Source organism: Tamandua tetradactyla, chromosome 4 (assembly GCF_023851605.1).
Source record: "Tamandua tetradactyla isolate mTamTet1 chromosome 4, mTamTet1.pri, whole genome shotgun sequence".
Classification (NCBI taxonomy): Eukaryota; Metazoa; Chordata; class Mammalia; order Pilosa; family Myrmecophagidae; genus Tamandua; species Tamandua tetradactyla.
The window spans coordinates 55,545,382-55,564,354 of record NC_135330.1 but is presented as its reverse complement, the minus strand read 5'-3'; the positions used below and the strand labels follow the sequence as shown (position 1 = coordinate 55,564,354).

At 35.4% G+C, this 18,973-nt stretch overlaps 1 protein-coding gene across 5 annotated transcripts in view; it reads right to left on the bottom strand.

Moving 5' to 3' along the window:
- The window catches only part of PTPRC (protein tyrosine phosphatase receptor type C), a 111,162-nt gene that overhangs the window by 34,660 nt on the left and 57,529 nt on the right, over window positions 1–18,973 (bottom strand). For 3 of the 5 annotated variants that reach the window (XM_077157334.1, XM_077157335.1, XM_077157337.1), the window contains 9 exons: window positions 16,710–16,850; window positions 15,823–15,873; window positions 14,689–14,718; window positions 11,718–11,933; window positions 10,323–10,451; window positions 9,085–9,237; window positions 6,105–6,227; window positions 3,499–3,657; window positions 2,519–2,730 (listed from right to left, as the gene is read on the bottom strand). In XM_077157334.1, the coding sequence (XP_077013449.1) occupies window positions 2,519–2,730; window positions 3,499–3,657; window positions 6,105–6,227; window positions 9,085–9,237; window positions 10,323–10,451; window positions 11,718–11,933; window positions 14,689–14,718; window positions 15,823–15,873; window positions 16,710–16,850 (1,214 nt within the window). The remainder of the gene's footprint in view (window positions 1–2,518; window positions 2,731–3,498; window positions 3,658–6,104; window positions 6,228–9,084; window positions 9,238–10,322; window positions 10,452–11,717; window positions 11,934–14,688; window positions 14,719–15,822; window positions 15,874–16,709; window positions 16,851–18,973) is intronic. The other 2 variants (XM_077157336.1, XM_077157338.1) reach the window with 2 other exon arrangements.

The window sequence follows — 18,973 nt, the reverse complement described above, 5'->3', positions numbered from 1 at the left end:
ACTAAAATGATTGCTCCTTCATGAACCTATAAAACTATTAGTGAAGATAAAAACACACATTAATGCAAATTATTGCAAATGCAATGAAGAAATCAAAAGACAGTATTTAGAAAAGCGTGGGAACAGAATTCTCCTATTTTGAATTCTAAGATATGGTATTTTATTATGGTATTCACCTATATTTTTCCAGAACAACTTTTAATAGGTGGAGAGTAGGAAAAGGGAAATGTAGGAACATAAGAGTGTTTCGGGTAAAGTGCCTACAGAGAAAAAAACTGGCTGTACTGGAGAAATCAGTGTCCTCTAATGGGGATGGGAAGGTAGTGAGAGGTGAAAACAATGGACAATGGTATGGCAATAATGTAATATTTATTTTACACGGACTATTTTTGAAAAACATAAATGCCAAAAATCACTCTGGAAGGGTAAGCTATCTGAAGACCAACAATCTTCAAAGAATATATAAATGCTTCTCAAAGAATCCATCTTTTAAAGGCACTGAAACAAAATTTCAGGTAACAGACAATTTCCTATAGCACTTACAAGTTATAAAACACAGAAAAATTGGAAAGTATCTCCAATGTGTTGCCAAAAGTATACCAAGAATGGAGTACACCCACATCTGTGCAGACACCGCTTCTACCCACTAATCAAATGGCCTCATTTCTGAATATGTGTTTATGAGGTTAATTTAATACTAAGTTATGAATCCAGAAATATTTTAACACAATAATATACAATGACTGAGCAGGATTTATTCTGGGAATGGGAAAATGTTTTATTGTTAGAAAACCTATCACTGCATTTTATGACATAAACAAATAAAACCAGGTCATTATATATCATTAAAATTCACCAAATAAACAAATAGCACAGTCATTTCAATCAAGGCACCATCTCATATAGTTCAAAAAACACATTTGATAAAATCCAATCTACTTTTCTGAGCTTAAAAGTAGGAAAACACATCTTTATGTGGTTAAGGAAATGAAGCCGATCACCAACAAACAATGAAACACTATGGAAGTCCCCATTAAAACAGGAATAAAAGTGGTGAATGTGACTGTGCAAAAATAAAAGGAAAAACTGTGCATGACCCAAAGTACTATGAAGAAAATTAAAAGGCAAACTATAAACTAGTAACAAAAAGGTGTAATACGTGGTAAGGAGACAATATCATTGATAGTCAAAGATCTTCCAAAAAGTAAATGGTAAAGGAGGTAAACAGTATATTATAACAAGAACAACAACAACAAAAAAATGGAACTATATTTACCCTTAGCAATAATGAAAGAGACCCCATTAAAACAAAAAGATAGCAATACATTTCACCTAATAACATTCAAAGAAAAAAGAAGAGTATACCTAACATAGCAGACTCTCAGGTAGTCATTTTACACACTCCTATGGAAAGGGCAATTGTAGTCACTTTCATAGAAAAATGAATGGCAAAATGTATCAAAAATAGTGAAATATTGGGGGTATAAGGGTAGTTCAATGGTAGAATTCTCGCCTGCCAAGCAGGAGACCCAGGTTCGAGTACGGTCCACACACTTCCTCAGAAAACAAAACAAGCAAAACAAACAAAATTCAACAAATGGTGCTGCAATGACAAGATAACTCACATGGAAAAAGAATGAAATATGACCCCACCACACAGTATACAAAAAAAAAAATTGTGAAATACGTGTGAATTTCTTTAGGACCAATAATTTGATATCCAGAAATTTATCAAATAGAAATGATTAAAGACATATGCAAAATTTTTCTGTTTGCCAATAAGCATTGGTTTAGTGAATGCTGTGTACAACAGAGACCAACTTAGGTGTAGTTAAGTAAAATATGATAAAGCCTTATGATTGAATCTTATGTAGCATCAGAATATTTAATGCGGTCAGATGTTCACGTTGCAGTAGCATGAGTAATGCAGTTTATAAAACTTCATATTCAGGATGATCATACTGTGATTATATATGTACATTTGCTGATAATATTTTGCTATATATATGTTCATTACATATTATGAAATTATATACACAAAATATAATTAGTGGACAGTGAGATTTATAGGTATTTTAAATTTTTCTATGTCCACTGGTATATTCTAATATCTATTTCTAGTATTTTTTCATAGTAAATGTCTGTAAAGATTTTCCCATTGAAAAAATTCACTTTATTAAAGATAAAGTGCAAAGGTAAAGAAAAGATACAGCAAGGTAATAATCTGCTGTGCATGAAGTGTTGCATTCCTTGACACAGGAGAAATAACAGATGTGTAATGAAATCATACTGAAGCTCTAAAACATTCCGAGAAAATAATTGTTTTATATCACTATTTTTAGTGCAGGGAATAGAAAGTTTGGAGACAAAATGTTTAAGATGTTTAAGTCTTGATTACATATTACATTAGAGCATCTCAGTCTTATCTGAACACCGGTCTTAACGTTATTCAAGTGCTAGGTATTAATCATTATAATGTATACCAATATTTTAGTGATTATAGAAAACACAATCTCACCTCAAATGTATAGAGTGTTGAATAGTGAAGATCTTCTACAAGGAACCGGCATTCTTCTTCTGACATAGTTTTAACAAGTTTAACTCCGTCTCTGACCTCCAATCGGTACACTTGGTCCGGCCCATTGCGTTCTTTGGGAGCCTTACACTCCACGAGTATGCTATTATCTTTTCTGTAAAGGGATGCAGCCACGCTCTGCACTTCGCTCGGAGCTATTATAATGAAGAGAGGTTTCTTTTCATTGTTTAGAAAATGTGTTTTAAAATTACTTCACAATAAATGTCTACAGTATAATGTGCTTTAAGAGTTGTGGACGAGGTAGTTATGCTAGTATATAAATAAAACTATAAGAAAACATCTCAAAGTAAAGTATTGATTCATTCAGTAAGCATTAGCCTATAGGCTGCTGTTGAAGCCATGAGAATCTATGCAATCTTTTACATAACGTGGCATTAAGGAAGCGGGGTGGGGGGCAGCGGGAAGGGGAAGAGAGGGAAGAGAAGTCACACTAAGGCAAAAGAGATAAGGATTAGCAAATCCCTAAGGGTGTATGAAGAAAAGCCCATAGAGGTGACTAAATGGGATGCAAGGGCCAACTGGGTTGGTAACAAAATGGAGCATCAGTGAAACCCTGAAAGGTGTGAATTACTGTAAGAAGTCATTTGTGGTATGAATGTTGCAGTAATGTCATGTGAACTGAGTGCTAAAGTGGCTGCAGGGTTTAGCAATTAAAAGGTCATTGATTGTCTTCGGTGAGAGGAGTACTTAGTAGCTGATAGAGTGAATGCGATGTACTCAGAGTGAAAGTGAGGTCAAGGATTGCAGAAAAATACCCAGATATTATAAATATAGATATTAGCAGTAATCCCAGGACGATGGGTTTCCCCAATGAAGCATCTAAACAGATGTACTGTAGACCAAGAGTTTAATACTTTGTTCCTTGCTATTCATAGAAAGAAGCATTAAAGTTTGCACGTTACCTCCTATTTCTGTTGAAAATTCTTCTGTAATTGCTTCTCCAGAACGATTCACTTTTCCAATAATGTTGGCAGAGATTGATACATTGTATTTTGTATAAGGTTTCAAATGTTGCAAAACGTGTCGGGTTTGGGTTTTATCCAGAGTGAGGCATACAGGATCTCAGAAAAAAAAAAATTGGAAAAATTTAAGTAAATTGCTTAAAGTCAGAATTATCACATAGCTAATTTGATCTGTATGCGATTTCATTTCAATAAAATCCCAAACTAATGAGCTACTGAGAAATAAGTACATCTCTATTATTTAATGCTCCATAATGCCTACATTACCAGCAAATATATTCAACAAAAGCAATTACTATAAATAGACTCAAATATGCAAAAACTAGGTTTTCATATCTTTAATGTGGCACATAAAATATTTAATATCCCCAGAAACATTTGGGAGAAAACATAGCCCCGAGTAGATAATATATTTTTTAATCATGACATTTCAAAATGATTATTTTTTTAGAGAATCTTTTTCTGATATTTCACCTCCCAATTTTGAATATTGACATTAGCTGCCATTATGGGCTTTAGATTCAGAATCATCTTCATGATCTACTAACTACTCTACCATGATAATTTAAGCACTATAGTAATTTATGGCAAAGTAGGAATTCCAGTACGACAGAAAACTTCACTTCACTGGTGGTGGAATTGGAACTGTTCATTGAAACGTAGGTGAGATTAGAGACATTTATGGAAAAAATTTTTTTAAAACATCACAAATGAAAGAAAGAACATTTCGAGTTGAGAGAGAAGCCTCACTAGACCAGTGGATCCTGGTGCATGATGGGTAGGCTATGTTGAATAGCGTTTTAGCATTCAGGCAGAAGAGTTCAATTTTGATGGGTGAAAACTCACTAGCCATTGACTATTTTTGAGTAGACAAGTGGCATCAGGAAAGAAGGGTTAAAGAAAGAATTAAAGTGGCACATGTTGCTGGCTAAGCTACAGTGATAATAATACCAATAACAACATAGAAACCACAAATATCTCACATTGTCCAAGCACTATATTAAGTAGTGTATATGAATTAAATAATTATCCATCATCTCAATCCTGTAAATTGCACTGACTGCATAGGATGTGTCCATAGAGTTGAAGGAGCGGTGTAGGAAAAGATCTACCATTGGGTATTTCCTTGTCTCAGTTATATGTCTATAAAATGGAGATTTCAGTGATATTTCTGCTTCACTATGAGACTCTAAATAATAAGTGAGATAAAGTGTCCATTCTAGCCTGGTTAAAAGTGCTGATTTTTGTTTGTTTGTTACGTCCCAAAGCTGGGTTTAATTGAGGTACATCTGTCAGCTCAGTTGTGCCCTGTCCCTAGTGAAAATCCCCTTCAAGGACAGAAAAGATATGGGCTCATGAGAGTGGTAGGCAAGCCACTCTGACTCATGGCATCTCCCAGCTCCTTCTATGGGATCTAGTTTCTAGAATAATACCAGGCTTCTTACCCAGATCCTATCAAAGTGTCTAGATGCCCTTCTCAAAATCAGTCTAACTTCCTTTCAATGACCTAATTGTATATATTTTTGTAAGTTATTCCACAATTCTGTATCAAGCATGATTCTTCATTTATGCAACTGTATGAAGCTTTTGTCTTAGCCAATGTGACAAAGCCAAATTGCTGATTTTATCTTTGTAGATATTGTTGTTTGGGCATTTTTGTTTTGTTTTGTTTTGCATGAGTAGGCACCGGGAATCAAAATCTGGGTCTCTGGCATGCCAGGCAAAAACTCTGCCTGCTGACCCACTGTGGCCTGCACATGTTTGGGCATTTTTTAAAGTAATAATTAATCAAAGTCTGCAGTGCTTGGAAGGGTGGTTTGAAATGTCTAATTCCAACTGCCAAGAGATTCAAGCTTTTCTGAAATGTTAAAATACTTTAAGTGAACACTCTTGCCTCCTCTGCATTTGAGCACATTTCTCAACTCTCTGACATCAGAAGCACAAGTTGTATGGGACAATCTGAAGACTTAATTGACTAAATGTTTTCTTTTAGATGCTTTAAAATGTTCAGCAGATGTCTATTCTCTTAAATAGCCTCCCATTTGGGAGCTTTCATGAATGAACTGATGATAGCACATTTATACAGCCATGTTTGTTTCCGCAGAACCCAAAGTCTAAAATAGAACTCTATTTCAGATTCCACCTGCATCAAACTGACCTCATTGGCTATATGGGTCAATGCTATTCTTTTATTCTTCTAATATTTAGTATGTATTAACTGGAGGAAGCTTTGAAATGTGTTGTCATTTAGTTTGGGGGCTTGAATAATGAGTGTACAATATCGCAAACCATGTATATAACATTTGGAAGATAATGTCTATTATCTTTCAGAGATTTTCTTTCTCCAACCTTTGGAGAACAAAGTTTAGAATTAAGAAAGAGAGCACATATTGTGAAATGGCTGGAGTGAAATTAAGGCATATAGGATTCACATCCTGCCAGGCATGGAGAAAGCCCCATGCTTCACTGATTTAATCCATATTTCTAGAACTCCCCAATTCTTTATTTCTCTCCTGTGATATGAAATTAAAGTCCATATATTTTACCTGAGTTGTTCCAATAACAAAGATAATATTCATTAAAAAAATTTTTAGGAGGTTGCCAGTTTATTACTAGTTGATCAGCGCTCGATTCATTTCCACATGTAAGATTCTGAGGCTTTTCTGGAACTGTCAAAGGAAGAAAAATTTACAATGTGAAAAAAAAATGGAGAAAGGATTTGTCATATTACAAGCAAGAACTGTTAAAAACTGTATTTTGATTATTAATAATGAAATTAAAAGAAAGACATCTGAGCTTATTGAATTTGCTTTGGAATCCATTTTACAGAGTGAATGTCACTTCAAAATGGCATTGGAGAACCTCACATTCCACTGACTTGCAGATATCTGAGACCCTGGCTTCCTGTTGTACATATTATTGTTCAGATATTTTGTGATTTCTGGATTTCACCAGGTGTAAAATCTGGCATTTGTAGCACTGATACATAACAGTCAATATTTGGAGTAGCACTTGCCATTATTTCCAGTAACTAGTTATCAGAACCTGAGATGAAGAAGGTAATACAATTTTAAATCAAATGTATGAGGAATAATTGACATATGTATTAAAATGTATCCATTTAAAGGATCCAAACTGATGACTTTTGACAAATGTATACAACCATCTAGTCACCACCACAATCAAGATATAGAACATTTTCATGACCTAAAAGTTCTCCTATACCACTTCTGAGTCAGCGCATCCGCTATACCCAAACCGATTATAACCTCTGATCTGCTTTCTGGTACCATAGATCAAATTTGCCTTCTTATCCACTTCATATAAATCAAATCAAACAATATGTTTTTTTTTATGTCTAGCATATTTCTATCAGTGTAATGGTCTGTAGATTCTTTCACATTGTTACTTATGTCAATAGTTTCTTTTTATTTTTTGGAATTCCATTGTTAGGCTATAACACATTTTATCTATCCATTCACCAGTTGATGCATATTTAGATTGTTTCCAGATTTTTCACTACTATGAATGAATCTGCTATGAACATTTGTGCATAAGTCTTTGTGTAGACAGGTTCATTCCTCTTTGGTGAATATCTGGAGTGAAATTCTGGTTCATTGTTTCACATCCCTATCAATAGTTACTATTGTCAGTCTTAATTTTAGTCATTTTACTGCAAGTGTAATATTTCCTTGTGGCTTTAATTTGCATTTCCTAGATGACTTTACTGTTAAGCATCTTTTCATGTGTTTATTGGCCATGGTATGTCTTCTTTCGTGACATGTATGTTCAAAATATTTTGTGCATTTTTATTTGGGTAACTTGATTTCATATTAAGTAGGTATATTCTGGGAAAAAAATCCTTTCTTGTAAAATTAATTATGGACATTTTCCCACAATCTATGCCTTGCATTTTCTATTTTAATGGCTTTGTACAATTAGAAGAAATTTTTCATTTTGATCAGGTACAATTTGCCATATTTTTTTCTTTTATGATTCTTATTTTTTGTGTCTTACCTAAGCAATCTTTGCCTACTTCAAAGACACAAAGATTTTCTCCTACATCTTTAAGTTTAACAGTAATCTTTAGGTCTGTAATCCAGTTTATGTTTACTTTTTTCTATGAGATGCCCAGGACTATTTGTTGAACATCCTATCCTTTCCGCCTACTGAATTACTTTTGCATTTTTATCAAAAGTAAAGATTAATATATATTTTCGTGGGTTTCTATACTGTTATATTGATTTTTAAATCCTGTAATAATTTTAGAATAAAAACATATTAAATTCTTCCAGCTATTCTGAGAGCACAGTTTTTTTATTTTGTTTTATTAACTCTTCTTGTGTTTTTTGTATTGCTTTGGAGGGCTACAGGGAGGCATGGATTCAGGCCACTCCCTAGTCCTCAGCTAACGTTTTCATTTTCAGTTGGAAATCACCTTAGTATTTTCTGTCAAAAATCCTGTAACATTAGAATAACCAAATTCAGCAATAAATGCAAGAAGACACATATAGAAAAAGCAATTGCATTTGTATACACTAGCAGTGAACAATCCAAAAATGAAACTAGGAAAACAATCCCATTATAAACTGGAATAAATTTAATCAAGGAATTAATTTTACAAAAGAAATGCAAGATTTGTGCACTTAAAACTACAAAACATTATTGAAATAAATTAAAGTGAAAACCCTAAGTAGAAAGACAACCCATGTTAATGGATCAGATTTAACATTGTTAGAATTATAATATTCTCAAATTTATCTTCAGGTTAAATGCAATCTTTACAAATATCAGCTGTCATTTTTGCAAACATTGAAAAGCTGTTCTTAAAATTCATACGGAAATATAGGAATAGAGACTAGTCAAAAAATGTTAAAAAACACTTCTCGATTTCAAAATCTACTACAGAGCTACAAGCATCAAGACAAGTGTGGTACTGGCATAAGGCGTGAAATATAGATCAATGGAATAGAATTAAGAATCCAGAAATAAGCTAATCATCATGGCCTATTTATTTATTTATTATTTTCATTTTAATTTTTTTTGCATGGGCAGGCATCAGGAATCGAACCTGGGTCTTTGGCATTGCAGGCGAGAACTCTGCCTGCTGAGTCACTGTGGCCCGCCCATGGCCAATTCATTTTTGACCACAGGGCCAAGACAAGTCAATGAGAAAAGAACAGTCATTTCAACAAATAGTTTTATATTCTGGTTTCTTTGTCACTAATCACGATTTGAGAAGGAAGAAGATGTTTTGCTGAGTGTTCAATTCACCTTCTTAAATTGGAGATCATATTCATGACTTATTCTGATTCATATGTTTGTAAGTTATGAAATTTGGATGAATTTATTGAGTGAGGAAGTTTAGCATAATCTAAATCTGTGTAATTTATTTCTGAATTCAAGTTTAAAATATTTTTTCTGAAATCCTTCTAAGTAATGCCATCATTTTCTGTGATTCCCGAAGATGTATAAGAACATAAAATGGAAACAAATTTTACATATAAATGTAAATAATATACTCACTCCCAAAATCTGTTTTAATGTCTCTGCTTTCATTTAAATATGTACGACCATTATAGGATATTTTGGAATGACAAATATATGTAACATTGGGTTGAAGACCCTTAAATTCAGATCTTGGATCTAAAGGTGTTGCAGTTTTTGGTTTTGAAGAGCCTGAAACAAATAATCATTTCTTTTAAGTCTATTAACATAATATATCACATTTAATTTTATATTCTTGATCTCATATTTATAGCAATTTACTTATTACTCAAAAAATAACAAGTCAAATATCCTGAAAACAACTATGGCAACTTTTACCACACTCAATTTTTAAGAAAATATTTAGCAAGTAAACCTTAATTTGAGAATGTCCCTAATTTAAATGATCTAGGAATGATGTATAATATTCTCTTTTCAAAAACTGATATTAACTGAGTTAGACTTTGCCTACTAGATTTTCTAAATGGATCATTATTTTAGCATCAGTCTTGCACGTTTGCTCTTTCTTTCCTCATACTCTTACATTGTTTGTACCATAGCCACGTAACTTCCCCTTCACATGATTATGGCAAACTTCACCAAACTTCATCCTCCTCTGGGTGTATGTGTGAATAAGTGTGCGTGTGTGTGCGCGCATGTATGTGTAAGCTTCTGAAATTGGCCTGGAAGATGGCTCTATGCCAAAGAGTTGGAGATCACATTGCATTAAATTCAAGTACACTTTAAAAAGGTTAAGAAATGCGACCTCAATTATTCCTGCCCCCCAAATGTGAGCTAAAACCCACAGCCCTAAAATCATTTATTGTTCCCTTTCCACTTTCAGGTCATCTAAGCGTTCTTGTATTGTTGACAATTTTTTTTGATGGAAAATTGACAAAGTGAACTCAAGACTATATAATCTTATTTTCACTCGTCCTCTCATTCTTTCATAGCACTTTGCTCATAATCCTTGGCAATGCCTTTTGTAAGATAGTTGCTAAGAAAACTCTTGTAGAATAATTGACTTTTATTATTTTAAATGTTGATTTGTTGTGAAAAGAACTTCTCTATTTTGTGAATCTGTTTGAATGCTATAGATAATATAATTATTTGATTCCAAACCTACTGCAATCAAAACAAAAACAAAAAAGAAAAGAGGAAGGCAGGGAGGGACAGAGGGTGGGAGGTCAGGGAGGAGGGAGGAAAGATTTATTGACAATTAAGTCTGGGATGACTTAGTGCAAACAAAAATGATATGATCACTGTCATATTCTTACCGCATTGAAATTCATATTCAATTTTACGTTTATCACAAGAAAAGTTTTTAGTTGTGTTCCAAGCTAAACAAATGGAAGTATTTGCTTCCACATCAGGGGTACATTCATATAATTTAAAATTTTCAGGAGCTGTCAAAAAAGAAGAGATAAAAATACGATATGATTAATATTTCACAATGTGTGCCATATTATCAATAACAGTCATTAAAATTATACCCATGTTATAGAATTTGGCAAGCATTTAGTTTGCCTTTGAAAAATCTAGTAAATCTCAGGGTTTGGTGCTTTTGATTGTCTAGTTTATTATTTTTAACACCACAAGCTTGGTAATACTTTCATTTAGAATTTGTGCTATTCAAAGGGAAATGGAGGGTGGGCCACAGTGGCTCAGCAGGCAGGGTTCTTGCCTGCCATGCTGGAGACCCGGGTTCAATTCCTGGTGCCTGCCCGTGCAGAAAAAGAAAGTGGATCCCAGGCAAATGTCTAGATAAATTTGCATTTTTGCATAATCTCAAGCATTCTTTCCATTTTGTTTTCTCATTTATGTCTTCAGCATTTTTTAATGTACTCCTTGATTTTTAATTTAAAGATTATTACACAGAAGATTAAAGGTTCTCTTTTGGGGGAATTTTTTCGAAGTGTCACATTCCTTATTTAACTGATATATTATCATGTTACTATTAAAGAAAATTTGTAATAATTTACTGGAAATGCATACGTAAAATACCATAATTTAACCTATTTAAATGCTAATAAATTGGTCAGCGATCCTGAATTATTAAATATGAGAGATTAAAGAAAAATAAACAACTCCTAAATATTTTTCCAAAAGCCATTTTGCTAGGATATGTTTCAGTGTAGTCTGCCTGACACCTATTAGCCCACTCTCTGGTCCAGCTGCAGCTTAGTTGGCGAAACCAGGTAAGTCACTTTAACATGACACCAGCTCAACTTTTCGGTACTATACTTTTGTTCTTTCCATGAATGTTACATCACTGAACTTGTATTTTTCCCCAAAAAGTATTCCAGACACAGTTGTACTTAAAACAGGGAAATATGTGTGTACAGATATTTAGTGATTTGATTTAGGCAGAGGAGAAAAAAGAAAGAAAGCTTGTGATGATCACTTAGTAGAATAAATTGTATCTAATCTGCATGACACATTACTGTAAATAAAAATGGGATGGCTGAGAGATTAAAAACAGAAGGCCTATATTCATTTGTAATTTTTCTGGGATAAGAGAGTAGAAAATTCTCCCAGTCACATATTGCTGACTTCTTTCTTTTCTTGCAATGCTCTTCTCCCACCATCCTTGTTCCTGTGCCAACTACAGCATATCACATAACATTTTACCGTTTTTATAAATATGCAAAGAGAAATAAACGTATAATTACCTGGTGGTACCTCTAATTCTAAAGTTTTATGTGAAGCACACGAATCATGGGTTATTTTCACACTCAAATTTTCACATTCGCTTAGGTTATGAAAAACATTATCTTTATATCTAAGAAATGTACAATTCACTTTATCACTAATCTTCAACTCGGCACGAAATAATTTAGTTGTACTGTTATATAAGTAGTCCACAGGGATATGCTGATATGTTTCATCTGTGGAAAAAATAAAATGACGAGGATTTTTTTAGTTTTTCAAAATGAATAAATCTGTAGTAAGTGCAAAGGTCGTAACATCGGAATATTAAAAATAGAAAAAACACATCATGCCCCCCAATTATTCTTTCATATTCCCCTTGACTGCATTATAAGTGGCCCAGTCTGTAAGTTTATATTTGGATGAATTTTGGATTAATGTCTATCTTCCAAACTGAATTGTAAAATCCATGAGGGCAAAATCCAGTCTAGTTTGATCATCAACAAACAGTCAGCTACTTGCATCTCTGTTATCAGTAGGAATTCAGTAATTACTTGTTAAATCAATGCCAAATTAACCATAAATATGACCAATTTCTTCTTCTTGCTTTATAATTCCCCTTGCTTTATGAAATGCAATTATTATTTATGTGTTTCTCTAAATATGTGGGGCATGAATTATCCAGAGACCACAGGCCCTCATTCATTCCTTACATAAAAGGATTATTGAAAACATACCCTCCTAAGCGCCTCACTTTAGAATCATCTTTCATTGTCACCTACATGGACTTCGCAAAAAGACATTTTAATAAATATTATTTTATTCATTATTTTTATTGAACGAAATTATTAAGCTCTTACTACATTTAAGACACTGCTGCAAACACTGCAATTACAAAGACCAGTCAAATGCAGCCATAGCTATTACAAACATGTAATATAAAGGGGAGACAGGTACAAACATGAACTGCAGAAAATATCAAAACACCTAGGATAAGAGTGTGCATAAACTAATATAGGAATGTGGAGTGGGAGAAATCTATTTAAATTGGAGTTGTGAGGAGGATTTCCAGAGAAAGCGACTCAATTTAAATTTTAAAATACCAAGAGGGAATAACACAACTTACATGGGGTTGGGGGGTGGAATTCCAAGCGTAGGGGAAGAACAGCAGTGCTAAAGGCAGAGGCAGGAAAGAACACTACATTTTCAGCAAACCGTGAGTAGCTCCGTTATGAAAGTCAAAGGTGCACGGAGGCAATGACGCAAGATGAGAGGTGGACAGAAGCCCAATCATAGAAAGTCATATTAATTAAATAAACAAACAAAAAAAAATCATTACACTAAATGGATGGAGAGTTACTGAAGTCAGTGGCTTATTCCTTACAGAAATATGGATGGCACCATAAAATGAGGCAAGAATGGAGGTAGAGGACAATTTAAACAAATGCATCAGTAACCCTGGTGAAAGATGATGCTGTCAAGAATTATAGAGGAGGGTAATTGTTTCCAGAGATTCTTAAGAGGTAAAATTGACAAGATTTGGTTTCAGAAAGGGCATTGGTTTAGAACGTGTAGAACAGAGCGCAGGGATAGTGATAATATATATGGGACATGGTGACTGATTTTAATAAGGTAGAATAATAAATGAATAAATGATCAAATTAATTAAGAACAGACTAATGAATGTGAGGGGGAAATTAGGAGGAGGAAAATGGAGTAGCTAGTAGTTTTGGCTTGGACATCTTTCTGGATGTGATGATATTCACTTAGGGACTGGAGCATAGGAGGGAAAAAGTTCAGAAAACAGATGATAAATCTGTTTCCAACATGCTCAGCAGGAGGTGTCTTCAGGCAGGGAACATGGAGCACAGCAGAAACTCCATGTGAAAATAAAGATTTGGTAACCATCTGTTTATGACCATTAGTTGAAGCGATGAATTTAAGTGAGGAAGATGAAGCAAGAAGGGAAAAGGCAGCAGGCTTGGAAAAGCCTGTAAAGGGTCAAAGAATCTTCAGAGTGTTGAGCAAAAAGAATAAGCATGAAAAACAGAAGAAAACATCACAGAGAACCATGGCTAGACCAAAATTACAAGAAAGTGGTCAGCAGTTTCAGAATTCACAAGCTCAAGAAAGAGAAGAGGAAGGCGATTTAAGATTTAAGCAAAACTGGTTTATGAAGAATGTATAATTAGCAGCCAGGACACATTAAGAGAAAGAAAGGAGTGAGAGGTGAGTCAGAGAGATGGCAAAAGGTTTGGCTGTAAAGGAAAAGAGAGACTATGCTTAGAAGACATCTGGGATTGAGGGGCATTTTATTCTGTGTTTCAATCCAAAATAGACTTCAGAACTATGGAAAAGGAAGTAAAGAATCCTAAGAGATGGAGAGATTTAAGATACATAAGAGATGTTTTATCTGACGGCACAGGAACTCAGACTTGGAGGGAAGGGATGAGATTCAGAAATAAATGAAAAGGTAAGTGCTGACCTGGAAGAAGGATTATGCTTTCACTGAGAAAAAAGGGAGAAAATGAGAAAAGGAAGAATACAAACAGTTCTCAAGCATTTGACTAGAGTCAGGCACTATACTGGACAGGAGAGTCAGGGAGATCAACTTATTTCTTCCTTCTTAATAATCCTTGAAGCTATTTTACATTTCAGGCATTTATCATGAAGCTGAATCCTCACTCCAACCCCAAAGCAAACTTACTATCATACCATTTTACCAATATCCAAACTGCAGTTAAGTGGCTTCATCAAAGTTATCCATTGGTAATTGCTCATCTTGGTAACTTAAACTAGGCAAGAATATGAAATCAAAGATTCTTGTTACTGGTGGACGCTAGTTTTTAAGATTTGAGGTTAATCGTTAGGGAGAAATTAGAGCCAGTAAGTTTAGCTTGCTAGTGTGTATTGGAAGATTGGAATGAAGAAGGGAATGATTAAATAGCTATTCAAAAGTGAAATACGTTGCCTCCTCTAAGTAAGCAAACTTACCACATGGTGGCTTAGTAGAGGTAGTAGTAACTGTGATAAAGAAAAAAAGAATGCAAATTATTAAAATTTGTTTTAGAGTTTCTTTACTTTAGTTATTTTAAGAAAAGATTATTTAAAATGCTTTATCTCAGACTGCAGATGTTATAACTGAATAAACTAGTTTTATAAAACATATATACATTTACCCAGTAAACAAGATTATGATATTAATACAATTGAGACTTTTTCTGGTACACATCTGATTATAGCATTGACATGACTGAATTTTTACCCAGTCAAAAAGTATTTTAAAGTTCCTCATCCCCTTGACTAATTTCAAAACAAGCTTGTGTCATTATACAAACGTTAGTAGAACATAGGTTGCACCCTTAATAAGGAAAAAAATCAGACAATAAGCAAAGGCTGCTTCATTTCCTAGCTTAACTTTGGTAAGCTCTTTGCACATGTACAAGATCCAGGGTAATAAATTTCCTCTTCCACAAATTCAGTAGTGCCTTGAGGGAGCAGCGTATGTATTGAACTGCAGAGTTGGGTAGAAATGTGCTTTTTCTAGAAGCTAAGGGTTCTCTGTCAATTGTATCTTTGAGTTGGAAGAACCTGGGGGAGAACTGCGACTTTGGGGGTTCTGCCATCGCTGATCCGCAGGCAGTCACCGCCAAGGCTGCGGTCCCGCCGTGGTCATCCCAGAAGACCCGTTTATTTCTGAGTCCCCAGGCTGAGCTGGAACTCTGCAACCATCCTCTGCCACTCAGCACTCGGGACAGAGAGCCCCGTTGATGGAACTGTTCTTTCTCATACTAGTCCCCAAACCCACTCTTAGAGAAAGAAATCCCAATCTAAGATATTTGGTCATGTCTCTTGTGTGTTCTCATAAAACACACAACTCTTGGACTATACTACTACAATAAGATGATGAATTAATAGCAACATTATATCCTGATCTCTCCAGCAGCTGTACGGCTAAAGTTCCTAAGTGTTTTTGACTAATTGCTCTTCCACAGCCCTCAAAATTAGAACGCTTGGTTGAACTTTTCAAAAAAAAGGACCCCAAAGTAGAACAAGTGAAAGAGCCTTCTGTGAACATGTCCCAGGCACTTGATGGGATGACTGCAGGACTGAGTACGAGGTTGTCACCTGCTGTGGAAGCGGCTGGAGTGGGTGGTGGAGTGGACATACGGTTGGAATCTGCAAGGAAATAAACAGAAGAACAAAAATTAATGAGCACGTCTTGTTGATGGGTGAGGGAAAACTCTTCAGCAAATTTCTCCTATCTGAATCCAAGAGTCCTTATTTGAATTGACTTGTGCTCGTTTTTTTGTTTTGTTTTTTTTCCTGTACCTGTTTTTAAAATAATGAAATACACGAATCTAGGATTTATATGCAAATATAAATCTTATATTTGCATATATCCTTTAAGATCTTATATCCTTTAAGATAGTTTTTTCCAAGTAATTTGAACTAAATGTTGTATAAGTTGAACGGAGACTTCATTTTTTTTGGTGTAATTCTTACCTGAGGTGCAATATTTCTCAAGCTATTCCTTTTCCTACTAATTACAAAGCCTTCTTATTTTGGATATGAATAGGATATTACCCTACTGGAATAGTCCATACATGCCAGTCTTTTTACACATTCAGTCCTCACATCAATCTTATGAGATGGACATTATAACCATTTTTACAGAAGAGAAAAGTGACACTCAGAACATATCAATAACTTGTCCAAAGGAAGGTCAGTTTGAAAGTTGTAGAGGTTGGGTCTGATCCCAGACCTATGCAGGATTAAAGTCTATTATCTTTCTTCTTTGTCATACCTTTTTAAATATTAATAATAACGTCAAAATATTCCAGAAAAAGTTTGCAGGCAAGTTTCTTTTGCCTGATTTCATATCAAGGTATGAGAACTTGTGAAACAAGACAACTGCAAATAATATTTGCCATTAAATAAAAGAGTAGCACTAAAGTTTTGAGGCTCCATTTCACTCTGCATAGCCTAAAACAGTTTGATCAACAGAATCAGACCTGAGGAGTTCTCGTTGGTGGTGTTGGAGGTGCGTGAAGGTAAGGCAGCAGAGCTGCTGTGTGCAGGGATGAGGGTGGAAACTGATGGGGACCCCGTGTTTGCAGAAAAGGTGGCCGATATGTTCCTCTCTCCTGGAACATCTGCAATCAGAAAAGCCATTAACACTGTCACACGTTCCTGCCTCTCAAGGGCCATGGTCAGACAGCAACATAAACATAATTATAGAAGCTAAGGCAGTGCAACAAACAAGCAAGCACTTCTGCCATACCACCATGTATATGTTCTGCAAAACTCTACTAAAAAGATCAAGGCTTATGGGAAAGCTAAGTTTAGGGTCAGGCCACTGGCAAGCAATGCAACCTTTGGAATCAGATCAAAAATTTAAACAAATAGTTTTGACAACCCAGGGAGGCTGAGCATCCTAGCAGAGGGTTGCCTTGGGGCATATTAAATATGCAGCAAACCAATAGAAGGGGATGCTGACCTTCCCACGTTGAGACCACAAAGATGGAAGTGGAGCACTGAGTTAAAATGTCTGCATTAAGTTTGGCACAGGAGGAAGTGCAACCTGCCACGTGCTGAGAGTCTCCTTAGGGGTGCACCTCCCTGGGGAGAGATGGCTGGGTGCAGGTGCTTAGTTTTAATATTCTTAAAATAGAGCGGAATGGGCTCCTGCTTGTGCAGTAGCTGAATTGAGGTGTTTTCTTTTTTTCCTTTCTCTTTTCCAACTGAAGATTACTATTCTGCTTTTACTATTTAAACTTCTGTTTCTGGAAGCTACAAATGTCCACATTACACTGACTTCATTACTTTATTTTCTTATCACATATGAGCTAACCGGTATTATAGAATTAAGTGTTATTACAGAAGACCCCACCGATTCTTTTCAGTTAGGACTTTTCATCGTCAGGCTTCAAAGCACCTAATGGATGTTACATCCTTGCCCAGATGTCACACCCAGAATCACAACACAGGCAATCAATCTATATTCACTGGGTGCTGAGTAGGTCTCTAGTACTAAGCTGGTTGCAGTGCCAGAAGCAAAAGAATTACAGCCCAGCCCCTATTCAAGCTCATTTGATTATTTCAGTTTTAAGAAGTGATTTGAGATCAGTCTCTCATTTGCAGTCTGATTCTCAGGGTTTCAATATGGTGATACGTTCACACGCATTCCGAGAACGGCTTTGATGTGCACGTGCAGCATCCTCCTATTACACGTTATATTCCCTAACTTCACCCATACTTCCATTGGCATTGAGAATGCATGCTCCAAAGAATCAAGTCTGCGCTCTCAGCAGTCATCAAAAGCTACCTAATCCCCCCAAGATAACTAAACAATAAACTAGAACAGCCTAAACATCAGTTTTCAGAAGAAGGCCGCAATAGAGCAAAAAGTAGAAGAGAAGTTTATTTATCCTCTTTAAAAAGAGAGAGAGATTTTAGACTCAGTACTGGCCCTCTGTGAAGTTTTAAATCCAGCTCGGTTTGTCTTCGGCCTTCTTTCACCTTCTTTTGACTCCTCTCTCACTAATTCTCTTCTCCCCAAGAAGCCATTGTCCCCAGGCTCCCCCTACTGTTCTATTGTCCTCACTCTATCCTTCCAGGAAGCGCCCCAAATCTTCCCCTCTCATATGAAAATTCCCGTTCCTCATCGTGTAGGCATTCTCAGTGATGATCCAGGAGTGGATTTACAATTTTAATTGGATTTATTAATCCTAATAGATTTTAATTAGCAGAATTAGCCACTGTGAGAGGAAGAATTCCTTGAGCAGGGCGAGAAGACCAGGCTGTGTGACAATCAGTCCCCAGGGGTTGGTCCTCCTTAGTTATTTAACTACTTCTTCCCTTCCACATCTTCTGAGTCTGCTAAAACTCCACATCTTTTTTTACTGTGATTCCCATGGCAGCTTGCATGGGTAGACCGAGGGACAGAGTTGAGGGCAGCTCTTTCCCTGCTGTTTAAATTTTGCAAATTGCCTATAATGATGTTTATGCCAAGGGAAAATGTTAGTACTTTCACCATTATAACTATCCTATCAGATGTGTGTGTCTTCATGCTTGATTCCTACCTAAAGTAAGGCTACCCCAGAGTATAGTCAGGTCGAGCCCCCAGTTCATATCTTCAAATTTTAGGCATTCGGAGGGTTAAATTTATATCCATGACTGTGTAGATTTATGACCTGACAAAGACATACTTGTTTGCTTGGTTTTTTTGGTTTTTTTTGTTTTTTTTTTTACCTACAAAAGGACGTCATGAATGCCC